This window comes from Sinohyriopsis cumingii, chromosome 1 (genome assembly GCF_028554795.1).
Source record: "Sinohyriopsis cumingii isolate HCF-2022 chromosome 1, ASM2855479v2, whole genome shotgun sequence".
In the NCBI taxonomy this organism is placed as follows: domain Eukaryota; kingdom Metazoa; phylum Mollusca; class Bivalvia; order Unionida; family Unionidae; genus Sinohyriopsis; species Sinohyriopsis cumingii.
Window position 1 is genome coordinate 36863744 of NC_142961.1, and position 18651 is coordinate 36882394.

Consider the following 18651-nt stretch of genomic DNA (forward strand, 5'->3'; position numbering starts at 1 on the left):
GCATCATTACAATTATGCAAATTTTTGAACACCCCTTCAAGATTTCAGGTCTTGGTAATGCTTTATATATAAATCTCACGCTTGTACTACTGTATGTATGTCTCTGTCTCTGTTGTGTTTGGCCCTCTACCATCATTGTCCCTAGACATGCCCACCATGTTAAATTCGTGTGTGTGTGTGTGTGTGTGTGTGTTTTATATCCCTCTCCCCTGTTCCATTTCCATAGACCCATCAGGTCGGGACCGTATTAAAATAGGGTCCCAACCCTATTCCATTTCCCATGTTAATTTCACCTTGAGGCTATACAGTCCCACTATCTATTCCCATGTTCAATTCCCCTTGAGGCTAGAGTGTCCCAATACTTTTTCCCATGTTAAATTCCCCTTGAGGCTAGATTGTCCCACGATTTTTCTCCATGTTAAATTTCCATTGAGGCTAGATTGTCCCAGGGGGTCCTGTAATGCTAATTCCCATTGAGGCTAGGGTATCCCCATTTACTACTTTCATGGGTGGTAAAATGGAAAATGTCTTCTGTGGATTACATAAGATATATACATTTATGTAGGATTTGTTTTTAAAAGGAAAAACGAAAATCGACAGACATAATGTAATAATCGGGAGTTGTCTGCAAAAATCGGAGATATTATAAAATCGGGACGTAGGGGTGGAACGACCCCGAAAATTGTGATTTAAAAAAAAATATCTCACGACGTGAGAGTTGACAGATAGTCACCCACAGAGAAAGAGTTCCTATAGGCCTAACAACATTTTCAAGATGGCTTCATATTGGAGGCGATATTAACTGACAGATCGGCCTCCATTTTCATTTAGGACCAACTTGACATTATAAGAAATCGTTTATTGAAAACCGCATGGCAATATGATTTGCACAAGAGGTGTAGTGATAACATTATTTAAAGATGACCGTCATGGTGGCCAAAATGGATGTCTGACTGACACTATATTCATTTAGGATCAACAAGACGTGTGATAAAATAAAGGTCTTTAGCAAAATTCCAACGTTATTGAAACCATCCTTTAAGGAGCAGTACCACTGCAGTAACAAGATTTTCAAAATGGTCGCGGTGGCGGCCATATTCAATGCAAGATCGGCAGCATTTCTATTTTTAACTAAGCTTTATCAAAAGTGAAAATCACATGTTGATATGGTCATCTGTTACGGAGGAGAGGTGAAATCTAGACTTTTAAGAAGGTCGACATTTTGTCTGTGAAATCGACGCATTTTTCAACTAGACGTCACATAAAGTCTTTGTGAAAATTCAGTATTTTCAATGACAACAAATTGGAACTGAAATTACGATGACAGAATTATCTGAATTATAAAAAAAAATGTCCTGCACCAGCTGTCTACATTTTCATAAATTGCAAACGTTTTTTGGCGGGTGGGGTGGGTGGGAGAAGAAGTGTCTAAAAATTATCAGATATAAATGGATTAAAAAATTATGAACCAGATTATATTAGTATCGTGTAAACTACTTTCCGGAACTGACGGTGAAGAAAATTCACAATTGGTCGGATCCTAACTATAAAGAAAATAGTTAATTAGTATATGGTTATGAAACATATATACATTCTGTTTGTAGAGTATGTGCCAACACACTTCGCAGGTGCATTTTAATAATGTTTGGGCATTTTGGATCGCACGCTTATTTATTAAGGTCGAATTTGGAGAGAACGAGAGAGTTAGGCCTACTCTTCAATTTTGAAAACCAGGAAAGGTGATCAATATGGTCGTCTTGATAGAAGCGACTAGGTTATGAATTTTCATGGGAAAAAGCTTATTTGTATTCGTGAAGAAGGAATATGATGCACCAAGAATAATTTAAGAGGTGTTCTTGGAAATACGAATTTTTGATGCACAAAACATACAGTAACTATTTTGTCCAATTGAATTGGCGTATAAGGAAAGTCATATTAATCGGTTAAGCATGAAAAAAAGCAATTAGATTTTTAGTGACTAATTTTTTGCCATTAATTTATTCATGTTGTTTGTGCTTCTCACAACATAGAGACAAAAGGAGTAAAATTAATTGCTTGTTCTGTCTTTTTGGTTTCAGAATGAATCTCTCGGAATATACATACCAAGCATATCAGTTATTCACATCCCATTAACTTGTAGCCCAACAACGTATGACGCATCACCCGATATTTTTGTTCTGTGGGGTGATGGGTCTTACAGACTAACTAACGGCGCTGTGTAGCGTGTTTTGATGTCGACTAACAGTGTAACAAAAGTCAAATTTTCAGAAATATCACACACAACTGGCAACCAATAACGACGCTTTTCTACAAAGTAAAGTTATAATGTTTTTGTCAGACTTTACTTATCCTGACGTCTTTTCTCTAATAAATTTAAATTATCACAAAAGAAATGGACCTGTTTTAAAGTTTTGTTGGCCTACATTTCATTTGGCTGGAAAGTGGGGAATGCCAAAATCAGGTTAATTTTAAATATTCTTTAACAAAACGAATACAAATATATTATGCCTATTGGAAATGTAAGCAACGTTTCGTTTTGTTCAAGGTACAAATTTCCCACATGAACCTACTTAAACATACTTCAGCATACCTTGACTACCATTGCATTGCAACAAATTCAAATGTATGTCAACGGAACATGAAAATGGATCCATTTGCTAGTGTCATATCTTCATTCCGCCTGGATAAAAACAGCACAGTAAGTATATTAATTACACATAAATTAGTGGAAGAGTATCATTATAGGCTGCCAAGTGTGTGAGATGTCCCTGAAACTTTGACTACTCATTCTGATGTCAACCGACATCGGAACACACTATACAAGGCCGTTATTTGGATAGTAAGACATAGCACTAAAACAAAAACATGTGCAGAGTCCTCGCTAGGATGTTAAAACTAGGAGTCCAGGACTCCCATTTTTGTAAAAATAGGAGTCCACCATCAAAAGTTGCAGTCCCTTCTTTCCTACAGAATCAACACAGACGTGAGTGCATCTATTTTTAGATGGAGTGGTTTTCATAATGTAATAACTCACTTTAATATAGCTTCATTACAACAGTCCATTGACAGGATTGCAAATTTATGGTTTATTTATTTATGTCCTTGTAGTAATTTTAGGCAATGGTTAAATAGTATCTGATTTGCTGTTTTTTCCCCGTATTTTCACAAATACATGTCAAGTCGGAAAACAGCTTAGACCTTACAGTGCATCTTACGAATTCCACAACATAGCATAGTCCATATGTTTCTGACCTACATAATTTGCATTTTAAAGTTAAATCTTTAATAAAATAATACATTGGCTTTGCTTTCAATGATTTGTATATTTTTTGAGAATATTTGCCCGATGATTTACGAAAACATACAATGTAATAAACTGGTACATCGCAGACTTAGCAAAGTCCGTCATTATTTCCCGTTAGGCCTACTGGTTCACTTCAGTGGCGTCACTCGGGTTGGTGTCACCCAGTGCGGTAGCTCATGGTGTCACCCCCATGGTCCTCCTTCCGTAACAGACCATACAGAATCCTTAGTAATGTCATTTTGGTGTTACCCCCTCTGATGGTATCCCCCGGTGCAGTCCGCATCCCCCTAGCGACGCCACTGCTGTGCCTGCTAGTCATGTATTTAACTATGATCGGTTATCCGCTTATGAAATCCGACTAGACCGAGCAGTGTGTGCTCTGTAAAATTTGCAATTTTTCATTTTGGTGTCACCCCTCTGAGATGGTGTCACCTGGTGCTGTCCGCACCCCCCTAGTGACGCCACTGGTTCACTTACAGTTTCAAACTAATTTTATGACAAAATAGTGTACAAGAGGCAGTTAATAAATATCCAGATCACCGATTCTACTCTTAAAACACATTGTTTGTATGTTTTATCATCAAAGGGTATCATGCAGGAAATTGATAATTGCTACCTTACTCAGAAAAGGGTTAATGGTCAGTCAGCTATCAAAACATATGCTTGTGAATGGGCAAGAGTTTGTTTGTCAACGTAATTGATATGAAAACTAAGCCTAGCTACTGATGTATTGATGAATTCATTTCGCTATAACACTAGAACTAACTGGGCTAAGACGAGGGGCATTTAAAAAAAACTAAACTATGGTCAGTCAATGTACCTCTTAAATATCTCTTGTTTGTCCATCAGAGTGATACTGAATTTTGTCCGTCCAAGTAAGGACTTATTCCAAACACAAAGCTAGGCATCACACTTTCTTACACTTAGCTACTATCCTATCTGAACTATCAATTCTAGCAGCTTTAGCACTCTTCTGAATCTCGTTACAATCTTCGTAAGTTTGAAGTTTAACTCATAAATACTTGTCCAAATTTGCAAATGGCATTTTGTCTAAGTCTTATTAATGTCTTGATTCTGAGGTCATGTGCACTTCTTATTCCGATACATTCGGAAATGAACACAATAACGAAAGATAAAGTTGTTTATTTGATGTACTTTTATAAGTGACTACATGTACATCTCTGGGTCTTTCTGACTCTGAATTCAATCACTGTAAATATCAGTTCATTTTACCACCCAGCCGCCAGTCAAAGCCTTTGAACTTGCCGCCCAGCTTTTGCATCATGTTCTTTTTGATGTACTCTTATAATGGCAACATGTATGTACATCAAGGGGTCTTTCAGTCACTGAATTCTGTCATTGTAAATATCAGCACAGCTAATTGATCAACACATTTTCCCACAAAGCAGGTGGCGGAAGCAGGACTGGCAAGTCTTTGAATTTTGCCGCACACCTATTATTTGTGTATGGAGGACTCCCGCCTCAGTGATTTTCTGCATCCCAGATCAAAAATTAGCATCCAAATACGCGTAATTTAGCATTTCTGAGATCTCTGGTGTGCTATGTCTTACATTGTAGGACTAATGAACTTGATGAATGTTTTTAATCATCCAAACTTTTGTTAACATTTCCTGAGTAGAATGGGATATTATTTACGTAATGAACTATATTAAAGTGTACTGGAGGTCTGGATTAATCATTTTATGTTGTAGAATCATGTGATGTATTAGGTAAATAAAAAAGAAAACTAGTACAGTGTTAAAAATTAAAATTTGAAAACATTTGCATTGTCAGGTTTCCAAGGCGGTTGAATCATTGTGTAAATTTGTATTGTGTATATCATTTACATTAAAAAACAAATTGCAAACATTTACATTTACCATTGAAACACACAACCATTCAGTCTAGATTAGTTCCAAAATGCAGGAAGCAAATTATACACAAATTGGTATTAAATTAAATTTAAAATACCCAGTAAACAACAATGCTGATTTGTGTCACTTCCTTTTCTTTTCACAATTACTACTAGTAAAGGAATAGCTGAATCTGATGTTTTAGTCATTGATTTTGGTATATCTGTGCAAATTGTCCATAAAATTCTTATTCCTAATCACTCTATCTACTGCTATTTTCATTCAAAAGGATCATGGCCAGTTCTTGCGAAAGGTACACATGTACAGACATGCCAACTTTTTATGGTAATGAAAGCAATACTGTTGGTCTTTTAAAGTGGGAGATGGTTTGTGAAGTGGGATAATCTCACATGCTTGCCCCCAACCATTATAATCTATTAATAATATAATTTTAAAAAAGTTTTTCTTGTTCACAAAACTTACTTTATTGTATATATATATATATATATATATACACACACACACAGTGTCATCCTGCTATAACACATTGATTGGGGTCCAGTTCTTAGAATCTGACTGTTATGTACCAAACCATATTATAACCACCCAAGTCAGTTAGCTTAAGAGAATGATGCACATACAAAAAAACAGCAGTGTGTAATAAAAACTGGTATACATATATGTGCTTTTGATTAAATGAAGACAAAGCTAGTCTAAAATAAACTTCTATATTGAGAACTCACATTTGTGTAGTATAGTTCATAATGCATTATGTACTGTAAATGTGTATGAAATGTCCATGAATTCGAGTATAGATCACATCATAAAATTCCATTTCCAGTCACATCCCATTAGCAAACGCAAATAACATGTATATGAAAAATGGTTGTCTTCGTTTGATCTGTATTCCATTGTCAACAAACGTGTGTCACTAAACAGTTCACCACAATATTGCCATCAGTAGAATGTGGCTATATTTATTTACATGCTACATGTACATGTACTTAAATTGGTCTAGATTTTGGTCAGCTGGAGACCGCTATCCTCTTGCCAAGGCTTCCCAGGGGATGGGGCTATTAATAGGGAAATGAAAATGTGAACAAATTAAAAAGTGATGGCTAGATATATATTGTTTCAAAATATTGGAGATTTAATTTACATTTTATACGTCACTGGTAGTGATAATAAGCATGACAATTTTTCCCTGCAAAACAGAAACCTTCACAGCACAATAAATGTTTTCCAGTCACATTTGAGAAAGCAACAGTCCATTTTTATTTCATTTAAAAAAAAAATTAAGCTCGGTGCTGACCTTCTTTGATGAAAGGTGCTTTATTTTTTTTAATTGAAAATTGTAGTTGGTTTGCTTTTAATGAAGGGTGCTTATGTTATTGAAGTCACTGCTTTGGAGAACCAAACAAATGCCCATTTCTTGTTGTGGCAGCAACATCAAATAACTGTAGACATTGATTGAGACTGAATTTTTATCATTTGCTTATTTTACAGAATGATCAGTGCTTCAAAGGTAATCAGTTTTCTTTGAGTCTCAGTGAAACTATTTTTTTCTGGTAAAGAATTTGCTTTTGTTTGGTCGATTGCAGCAGTTCCTGTTCCTGCTTTTAAAGATTGGTTGATTGTAGCTAGTCTGATAGCATGACTATTTGAGTGTATCATGGCACACAGTACTCGGGTCAGACATTGGTATAAAGTGGATTATAATATAACAATAATGTGTTTGCTATTACCATAATTGCACGTTTTATCAGCCAACCAGATGAAGTCTCATATCTTGATTTTTGCAAGACTGAACAGAGTGGCTGAAGTGCATCAATGTGTGCCAAATGAGTTTATTCATTTCATATTTCTGAAAGCTGTATTTTCACTGGCTAATTCAAACTAGAACATGACCCCTAAGTGGTAGCTGTCAGATCTTTCAGACTGGATGTAAGAATGCACTGTTAAGACTCAGAAGACATGAGAAAAAACCAAGACATTTCAATTGGTCTATATGACAGGTGTCCTGTTTCTTACTGTTGACATGGATTGACTTGGAAAAAATAAAAATTGAAAACAACGATTTTCTTGTTAGTTCCTGTCAACTGGAATGACTAAAAATATTATCTTTGATATGTTGTTTTAATTGGGATAATTTCGCTCCCACTCAGGACTGTTGGGTCTTGTACACACAATCAGGAGTTGGCATGTCTGCATGTATTGAGCCTCAGAACTCATAGTAATAGTGTCACTTATAATAAGTGTTGTCAAGTAAAGATGTTTATTTCACAATGTTACTGAATGGAAGACTTCAATGGTTCAGATACACTATTCATTCTAAGTCACCTGAGACTGGTACTATTCAGACTGTGGAATGCTGTAAGTACCATGTAAGACAGCCCCACCAGTTTTAAGCAAGAAGTACAGTTCAGCTGTGTTGGTAATTGTGAGATAGTTACAAAATCACAGAAACTTACGATGAACAGATTAAATAGACCCTGGAATCTAGCATATATATCACAATTATGTATGTTTAAACCTACAGCCCATGGGCCATGTCCGGTTTTGTCCACTTATTTAGATTGTAGGGTGTGTCTTTAAAATCACTTACTCAGTTGCCCTTGAGGAGGTTGTGCATGCTTGCTCAAAAACATCTCAAAGGTTCTTCTCTGAAATTTCCAGAATTGAACGAAACAACAAAAAATGAAAGAAAATGCCATTAAAATAGCAACTTGTGTTTAATTACTAGGTATAAATGTGGCATAAATAATAATGTAAGCATGTAATAGGTTGTAATTTTCATTACTAACAAAAATAAAAGGAACACTAGATATAATGAAATATTCTGTTTATAAATCTTGAGCCGTGAAACTAAAGTTTGTGATGCTTAATCTTTCAGGACTTTTACTTTCTTTAATGTGATTTCCTAAGTTTAGGAAAGATAAATATATTTGCCTTTTTATGGCATTGTTTTATTTTAAATTTAATTGAATATCAATTTGTGTATCATTTCCATCCTGCATTTTGGAACTAATCTAGACTGAATGGTTTTGTATTTCAGTGGTAATGTAAACATTTGCAATTTGTTTTTTAGGTTTGAACCCAGGCCGAGTCATACCAAAGACATAAAAATGGTACTAACAGCTGCCTTGCTAGGCACTCATTTATAATCAGGATAATGTGACTGGGTGGGATATCATGCTACATATCTGCAGCATGATGCCCCATTGCTAGATTTAGCTATAAACTGCCACACTGCAGCCATCATAGCAGTATGACTGAAAAATTATTAAAGCTACATTAAAAATCCAAATCAAGCACTCATACACACACACACACACACACACACACACACACACACACACACACACACACACACACACACAAACACACACACAATGATCTTATTTCATTAAGCAGTTGTCACATTATATGTATTATCAGGGTCATTCAATTGTTATGTATATTTAATTGAATTGTTTGTCTCAGTTTAAATTTTTTAAAATTCCATTACATGCTATTGTAATGTAACATTGTTTACTGGACTTGACCTTGTCCATAATTGAGTTCAGTTCTGTTTGACCTGATTGACCTTTTTTTATATATTTGTTTAATTGATGTAAACAACTAAAATTAGCTTCATTATCCTCTATGGGTAAATGAAACTGTATGTCTAGTTGCTGACCATGTTTCAATATCAGTGACAGTTTTGGTAAACAACCTTTTAATTTATTTTCTATATTCTATCTCAGAGTAAGAATCATTAAGTTGAGTCAAGGTCATATTTGGAGTATGTGATGTTTTATCACATTCCGTATGCTAACAAACTTCATTTTACTTCTAGAAATTAATACCTTGACCCTCATCCAGGGATGTATTTTGCTTTGTAATCAGTCATATAACTGATGTTCTGATAAAGGTTTGTGAGTTGGGTTCTAAATTTTGACACATTAAGTTGTGCATTTTAAGTTGTATTGTGACCAGTTTAGGCTGAATTTTATTTTCTTCAAATTACTGAATTCAGGTGATTATTTTCCCTGGAAGTACAAAAGTGCTCTGATATAATTCTTGGACAAAGACATTCATTGTAATTTACACTAAATTAAAAACTGGAATAATATTTGTGTAATTCAACAAAAGACTGTGGACACTACAGCACTTCATAGGTTATTTCAAGCATCATCACCTTCCATCTTGAATTTCATCAGGATTCAAACTGAGATTGACTTAGAACTTTTTATTGATAGGACTTGTATTTATAATTCTTGGATTATTTTTGGTCTTAATTTGCAATACCGTAAGTTCTTGTTTCTTTTTTTTTTTCACTTAGTAATTTAGGGAAATAAATTATTCATTAAATTTTACAAGGCTTGTTGTCTTCACGTTTTTCTGTTACTTATTTTAAGAGCATAAACTTGTAAAACAAAATATTTTGTCATTCACATGTCTAGGACAAGTAGTTGAAGAAAATTATTTTGTGCCACATACATTTTCACTTGTCCCAAAATTTAAATCACTTAGATTATATGAAATGTACACACTTGAATCCATAAAATGAACAGAAGAAATACGAATAGAGCATATTTGTAAAATGTTGGAGGATGGCTGACATCAATATTTGTGTAAAACCAATTTGGTCATGTAGGAAGTAGAATCAGTGGTAAAGTTTGGGATTTCTTCCTGTAGGGAGGGAAAGAGGGGCTTTTCAGGTGATCTGTGAACTCTACTTAAATGAGATGCACTTTCTGGAACAAAGGAGCGTTGTTTGACACAAAAGGACTTGATCCAGTGGCTACAATTTAGATCATCATCTATTTGGAAGGAAAAACAGACAAAAGCAAATTCATACATGTATGATACCTTAATTGAATTGAAAAATAATTGGTCATAGTAGAAAATCATATGAGGGAATTGTTTTATTGATTGGAGAGAGGCAGTATGATGGGTCCTATAAGGGCAGAGGGGAGAAGTGAGAAGGGCACTGAGGGCAGAGGAGAGGGTACCAAGAGCAAACAGGAAAGCACACTTCTATTTTTGTGCAGCTGGAGCACAAAGATGGCTGTTGGTTGTGACATGAAATGCATGACAACTAAGTTGACTATAATCTAGAACCTTAAGATGGTGACAATAAAAGACCTGTTATGTTTTACAGACAAGTCATGGAGTATAGATAAGCATGGCAACTGGTGGACCATCCCGTTCAAAGTCATCTACGGAGAAAACAACTGTCAGGCTGTTTATTTCATCCTACACAGATGATTTCCATTCTGAAAGAGAGATACTGAAAAAGGAGGTATGTCATTTTAAAATAATGTTCCCTCCAAAACAGTCTGTCCTGATGTCTATCCATTACTGCATCAGCTTTTAAACTGCTTGGTGGAATTTCACAAAACTTGCATTTTTGTTGCCCATCTGTGAGATGGATGTCATCACATGCCTCCAGCCCAGGAATCCCAAGACGGGTGTCGGATGTTGAATATACAAAAACAGTAATTACAATCATGCTTTTTTCAAAATTTGTATAACCCTTCTTTATATGTTCAATCATAGCAGCAAGACATTGTGACCCCTTGGTCCCTGTTAGGGGATGTTTGGGGTTGGGTAATGAGGGGTGCAGTGGGTATGGCCTTTGGAATATCAGTTATATTATATGCTCATTTTTTTCTTTGTTAACTTTACATTGTCAGAATCGTGCAATATTACCCAATACTGAACTCACGTGCAAATACACTTATTGCATTCACGTGCATAAAGGAACTACTTTCTATTGTAAACAAACAATGGATGCAGATGCGTAAACAAATCATGTACACTTGCGTAGTAGGCGCTTTACGTTGTGGTTGTTTAAATTTGTTTTTGAATGAACTAAAGCAGATATTTCATGGATTGCCACATACCAGCTGCTTTGGCACATTCTGCATTAACTTTGTTGATACAATGTTTCAGATTTAGGCTAGCTATACAACAGATGCAAAGGGGCCTTGAGTGGCTGAGTGGTCTAAAGCGCTCTCTGTTATGGATCACTGCCATCTCACCTCTGTCTGTGTGGGTTCGAGTCTCGGATTTTGCTAATGTGGGTATGTGCGTAAGCTTGCCAGTAGCTTGTTGTGGCTCGGTGGTTCTTTCCGGAGTTTTCCCAGATTCTTCCTCCACCATTAATACTGGCCGCCATGTATAGCCTATCGTGTGCTGAAAAATGGCGTTAAACCCAACAACAACAACAACAACAACAACAGATGCAAGAAAGGGTCCTTACAAATATTATACAAGTGACAAGTCATATACTGTCTTCTTTAGCTGGTGATAAGAATGGCAAAAAAGTATACTTACAGTTTTACATCCTGAAATTCCTCAGAATGTACTTTCTTAGTTATGCAAATCCAAATTACATGAGCCATGACATAGGTTCTCAATCTTGATTACACATTTCAAAATTGTACTGTAATTTCAAATATAAGTGCAATTACATCCTCCTTACTGCACTCAAAATGATAAAAGCATTAAATTCCTTAGCATCTTTTTGATAATTGCAAATTGAATAGACTTCATATTTTTCCCACATTATGATTTCAAACATTCAATGACAGAAACAGAAACACATTTACAGATGTCAACACGCTTCTCTCTCGCTTCTTCAATCTGATGTATTTCATGTGGAATTGTCACATATAAATCCAGTCCGTAATCACGAAATCTATTCATTCCAGATCAAATGGAAAAGTTGTTGCAATACGCATTCGTTCACAATATGACTCCAAATTTCAATTTTCAACGTGTTGAACCATATATGTGACCTTTAGTATTGATAAAACGAAATATGTACACTATTGAAATTAATAGGAGATGAAATGGTAATTCTGAAATTGATTCATTTTTGCACTGACAGATTGGGAAGGGCATATCACATTGTTTTTTTGTTCCAGCATAATTAAGTTCATAATTGAGTTCTTTTACTGTTAATAGTTTTTGCTGATCTAATTAGTTAGCATGTCACACTCTTGATTGAGACATTTCAGGTTTGAATCACACTTGCAGAAATCGTATTTATCTTTATTAATGAAGGAAACCTCGAGTTTAGGTTGAATTGCACATGAAAATGAAAGTGTAATCTGATAATGTAGCATTGGTATTGATTATTTACTATGATGCCTTCATAATTGTTTGAGACATTGTTCAATCTGAAACAATGATCGAACCTTCTAGAATGTTGTTTGGCACTCTAAAGGCTCACTGTGGTTGCAAATTCAAAGACATAATTGACATTGACTAAAGCACGTGTTGACTGTAAGAAATTAGCATGCAGCAGCGTAAGACAGCAACGTGCTGATAATTCTCACAAGGACAACCCAAGTGGAGAATGTTTCCTTTTGCATGAAAATGTTATATTAGGGAATTAATGCTGGCATATATACAATGTTGAAAGCTTCACGAATTGATAGGTATAATATTTTGAAGGGATTCATGAGTGTAGCTAATGTGGGAATTTATCAAGCAATAGTGTATAACATCACAGAAAAGGTTAAATCATCTTTTTTTTACTGAATGCATCACACTGATTCATCAAAGATACCCCAGAGATGTGTGATCTTTCAAATACATATCTGACCACTCTGGTGGCCTTGTGGTTGAGTCTCTGCCTCAGATGTGGGAGGTTGCTGTTTGAACCCCAGCAGAGTCATACCAAAGGCATATAAAAACATACCTGCCAACCCTCATGACTTTGGCATGAATTTCATGCCTTTTTCAGCGATTCACAGATTCACGCCACGTGCAAAAACTCACGAATTCCCCAATTCTAAATTATTTTAAATCTTCAATAAAATAACCGATTTTCCATTAAGTGCTAGTCGTGATATCGACAGTTGCCGAAACAGCCAGGTACTGCTAGTCAAGATATTAGTGTAGCTATAGCTGATGGGTACTAATTCACTAATTTTTATCCCTATTTTCACTAATTGCGAGCCTGGAGGGTTGGCAGCTATGTAAAAACGGTACTAACAGCTGCCTCGTTAGGTGCTCAGCATTAATAGGTTAATTTTAGGACTGGTCAGCCTGGTGTCAGGATAATGTGTCTGGGTGGGACAGCATGCTGCCCCAGTGCTAGACATGATTATAAACTGCCACACTGTCAGCATCATAGCAATATGACCATATCATTGTTAAAGCTACATTAAAAGTCCAAAACACACACACACACAGACACTGAAATACATATCCAAGCATCTTGATAAATTGATTGAGTTAGGGATTATGTTGCGAATCATATAATAACAAATGCATGAAAAATCACTGTATTATATTGTGCAAGAAAACCTTAAGTTGCTGACGTTAAGTGAAGCCATTCTTGAAAACATTGAAATTGCCAGCTTTGACAATATCAAAGTCAAAGTGAATACAGCTTTAGGTCAATCAATTAGAAAAATGACTTTGATAATAATATAGGGGCTCAAGTGGCTGATTATTCTAAAGCGCTCATCGTTATGGTCAACTGCCATCTCATCTCTGTCTGCGTGGGTTCGAGTCTTGGGCTTGGCCAATGTGGGTATGTGAGAAAGCTTGCCGGTAGCTTCTTGTGGGTCGGTGGTTCTTTCCAGGGTTTTCCTGGGTTCTTCCTTCACCATTTATACTATCCGCTATGTATAGCCTATCTTGTGTTGGATAATGGTGTTAAAACCCTAACACAACAAATTGACAATAATATAGCAGCGACATCAACTCCAGACTTTCATGAGGTATACAAATTGATCTACAGCACCATAGAAACAAAGCAGCATGGTCAGTGGGAGAAATTCTCCAAAGCTATTTCCATGTGTGATGGAGCAAAATCCACAACTGAGATATACAAGCATTCCAAGACATTTGATATTGTTGGATACAAATGTACAAAGCCTGGCCATGTTTAAGTTGGTGCAATACTCAGTGAGTTATCATTTAAGCTCATTTGGGCCAGGACTGATTTAATGGAAATTCAGTCCAGGTTTGGAAGAAAATTTTACAAAGATTTCACAAAGCCTGCTTATGAAAAAACACTTTATCCTCAAGTTCAATGTCTCTTAATTGACTTCTTGAAATTCTAACCTATAATCTAGATTTTGACTTCTGTATTCAAGTACCACTGTATGCATATGAGATAAAATGAAATCGACTGGAGAAACACAACGTGTATATAGAAAGTTCATTGGCATTAGGACACAATCAATGAAAGGTGTATGCCTTGGAAAAACATGAACTCTGCAGCAGAACCTGCTTTTGAGAATATTGTAAATCAAGTTTGCTCACATTACTTTTGGCCCCAATGCTCGATCATGACTTAAGTTTGGATTCAGATTAAATTCATATAATCACCTTTGCTTGCAATGTATATTTAGTGCCTAGTATCATCACCAGCACTGGCAAAGACTTGGCAACACATGGGGAACCTGTTGTCAAGGAAAATCCCAAAGATGCTGTCAAGGAAATAGACAATGAACAGAACGATATAATTTCTAGGATTGAAGGGATTGCAGTTTCTGAAGCAGATAAAGTATAAATACTACAAAAGGTTACTGCCGGAATAGGCAGTTAGACAGTGCTTTCCTCTCATATACAGGCATGGCAACTGTGTATCAGCTGAAGCAATTCACACAAGAGCATGATATAAGGTGACAAAGGTAAACTTTGACTTGCAGATGAACACACACCCAACCAGTGAGCCCAGGTTCCTGAGTTGAAGTTGCACAAGTGCACTGGTGATTTTGAAGATTACCAGGGAATCATTCCACATGCATGTAAACCAAGCAAATGTGCTATGAAGTTTCTCTCAAACATGTCAATCATATCATATCACGTGGGCACCTCTGGGTCTAAGATGAATATCATTCTTGTTTTGGACTTAACTTCCACACTTGCATGACAATAGAGATCAGCCTAAAAAATGCAGACAGTACCTGGGTGGTCTTAAATTTGGTAACCGAGTACAGGTTACTGAGACCATCCATACTCGTAAAATTATTAAGAACCCAGCCCTGGATAATATGATTACTTGGAAGAAATGTTTTTATGCTAAATTACTATCTACTGCAGCAAGCCATGAGTGGACTGAGGTTGATCTGCTGTGGCACAGCCACCATTATGGTTTGCTGGCACACAAGCACCATGGAAGAAAGTTTCCCTGTTGATATTGCCTGCATGTACATGTAACATATGACACCAGCAGCAGCAGAAGCATCTGCCATTTAGGTTCATTAAATTTTGCATTACAGGGTTGCATATTATTTGGGTTCTCCCAGAATATGGCCCCTGATGATTTGCTGTTGATTACTCTGATGGTACCGATGTATCTTATATGCCATCTTCATTGGACTCATAACTACCTGGATAGGTACATGCTGGATCTCCATGAGAAGACCATGTCATTGGAACTCTACATTAGAGATTGACCTGATATTTTTTTTAGTGCATTGACAGTCAGACATGGATATGTGATACCCATGTGTGTTGTTAACTCAAAAAAACCTGTTTATGTGACTTATTACTGAAATGGTCTCAGTGATGTTGTCCAGGAATTGTTCCCAGGTGTGTGAACTGAATGGCTGACAGGAAGCCTGTAGTGTAAGGAATTTTTACCAGTTAGGAATGTATGAATTTTCCATGCAGTTAAATGGCCAATAGTAACCCTTGGCAAGAAATCTTGAATACTTGGAAGCCAATCAAGTCATGTGTCTATCATAAGCTATGGGTTATGCATGGGCTGGGCTCAAAATGTTGACACAGGTCTGCAGATTTCCCAGAAAGACTTTGCATTGTTGTACCTACTTTATTAATCTTCATTGGAACACCTGGAGTTGTTTAAAACGTCTGTGTTTGACATGTGCTTTCATGCACACATAAATGTGGGTGGTGCTCATTACAGATGCATTGCAAGGGAAAGACAGTGCAAGACTCTTGTTGTTGGATGGCACAGGTGGCCAGTTGAGGGTCATTGACGCACCTGTGGAAAACTTGTAAAAGTTTTCTTATAATTGGTTGGTTTGGTTTGGTACTTCATGGCATAGCAGCACAAGTTGGTTATTTAGTTCCGGGGCAATTGGAGTAATCTGCCGTGCCCAAAGATACACCACGGTAGCTGACCCAGTCTTATAATTGAACATCACAGTTTAAAATAATGTCCTATCATGAGGTTAGGGTTGATCTTGCCCAAAACCAGCTTGTGAAAATAAAGAGAACAATAAGAAATGATTGCTGGGTTACACTTAAACTTTCTCTAGACAAGCCAACAGGAATTGTCCCCATGTGACTAAGCCAAGCACAACTTTCTCTAGACAAGCAAACAGGAATTGTCCCAGTGTGACTAACCCAAACACAACTTTCTCTAGACAAGCCAACAGGAATTGTCCCAGTGTGACTAACCCAAACACAACTTTCTCTAGACAAGCCAACAGGAATTGTCACCATGTGACTAACCCAGATACAACTTTTTCAGCTCAGGTTGGCTAAATAAAGGAATACCTCCATGGCATTAATTATCAGAGTTGGAGGTGATACAAATGTAAAAGAGCAGTTAAACATTTCCCATAGTGTGGTGATTCCAGTACTGTTAACATTTTTGCAACTCCACACTTGCCAAAGCAGCTGTGTTAGGGGCTGTTGGAACTGCATCCAGGATGGCTTTGTAAAAGTTGGTCGGTCTATGCATAGTGTCTTGTAGATGAAAGAAAAGGGTAAAAGGTCTTCAACTACCTGTGATGACTCTCAAAATACCCGCAAGCAAAGGTCTTAAGCTACCAGGGACAACACAAAATAGCCTCAAGTAAGTGTCTTTGATTGTGGCCTCACCATTGATCAGATTTGATTTACTTATGATAACAGTGTCAGTCCAGCATTACTGAGGTGTCTTTGTGCAGGAGGAACTTGTGTTGATGATTCCCAGCATGTGAGAAACCAGAATCATTAACCTGGATTTGACAAGAAGACCTGGAACTCATTGGGTCATGCAGTTGGTTATGCCTTAATATCTGTTGTATTTTGACACCTACAGATTTGCACTGCATGTGAAGTTCTTGGTTATTTATTTATATGGATGACAGAGTTGTCAATCACTGTTTTATTCAATGCTACTATTGCAAAATCAGATTGAAGGCCAACTGTGCGGACATTTTGTTGTTGAAGCACTGCACTCACTTGTGGGAAGCAGCCTAAACCTGCAAACATTTACAGGTGTTGCCTTGTTACTCAGAAACTACACTTAATACTTGTATACTAAATGCATGTTAACATTTATGGATGTGCATATGAAGTGATGCTGATGTGGATCTGACAAGGTTTGCCATCAAAGCTGATTTGACACAGTTTATCAGGTGAGTTGTTGACATTGACCCATCCTAGCTTGTGATTTTCCAAGATGAAACTGGAAAACTGCAGATGTCTAAGATGGACTTGTTCTGCATTCATATTATTCAGATTGCATCTCCATGATTATGCTCCATTATTAAGTACAGTACTGTATGTGCTAAGTCTATAAAATGTGTTAAAAATAATTTCACAATATTCAGTTGCTTTGAAAGTTATAAATTATGTTATTTTTTTGTACATAATGTTTTTAATTGCAAGTAAATATAAAAAAAAAAGTACTGTGCCAGTGGCCTAAGTGGTTAGAGCCTCTGCCTCAGATGTGGGAAGTTGCGGGTTTGAACCCAGGCAGAGTCATACCAAAGACCCATACAAATGGTACTAGCAGCTGCCTGCTGGGTGATTGCATGCCCCACTGAATATCTTTTAATGACAGTAATCAACAGCAAGGTTGAATTAATTAGACTATATTCAGCTGAGCCTTTTATCCCTCATCATAAGAATTCATATTTTTCTCAGATTTCATGATCTGATCTTTTATAATAATGCTGTTTGTGCAGCTATTTACATAGTCACTGTGAACGTAACTCAGAATTTGACATTATACATAGATTGACAAAACATCTTGTAGATAGCTGCTCAGGATGCAAGGCAGGAATGAGCTCAAATTGACTTAGTTTCTTTCAGTATCACTCTAAATCACAAACTGTGAACATAAGACAGTACGAAGACACTATTTACAGAGCCATTTTGGACATAACAGTGCAGATTTATTTACTGAATGCCTACTACTTAGTAAACAGAGTTATATTTGGAGTCTTACAAAATGAAGTGCCCAAGTAGCATGATGTCCCCCACCCAGTCACATTATCTTGACACCAGGCCGACCAGTCCTAACACTAACCTCTTATTGCTGAGCGCCAAGCGAGGCAGCTGTTAGTACCATTTTTGTTGCTGACAAGTCAGATACAGTCATGTATATCATAATATGGTTTGCTGACAAGTCAGATTCAGTCATGTATATCATAACATGGTTTGCTGACAAATCAGATACAGTCATGTACATCATAACATGGTTTGCTGACAGTTTCAGTCATGTACATCATAACATGGTTAGGTGACAAGTCAGATACAGTCATGTGCATCATAACATGGAATGATCATAACATGGTT

General features: G+C 36.6%; 1 protein-coding gene across 1 annotated transcript in view; it reads left to right on the forward strand.

Moving 5' to 3' along the window:
* The first annotated feature begins 1750 nt into the window (after positions 1–1750).
* The window catches only part of LOC149806713 (TPR repeat-containing protein DDB_G0287407-like), a 152743-nt gene continuing 135842 nt past the window's right edge, over positions 1751–18651 (forward strand). Inside the window, exons 1-2 of the mRNA XM_089956818.1 lie at positions 1751–1850; positions 10304–10444. Of these exons, the coding sequence (XP_089812944.1) occupies positions 10328–10444 (117 nt within the window). The 5' untranslated portion in view covers positions 1751–1850; positions 10304–10327. The remainder of the gene's footprint in view (positions 1851–10303; positions 10445–18651) is intronic.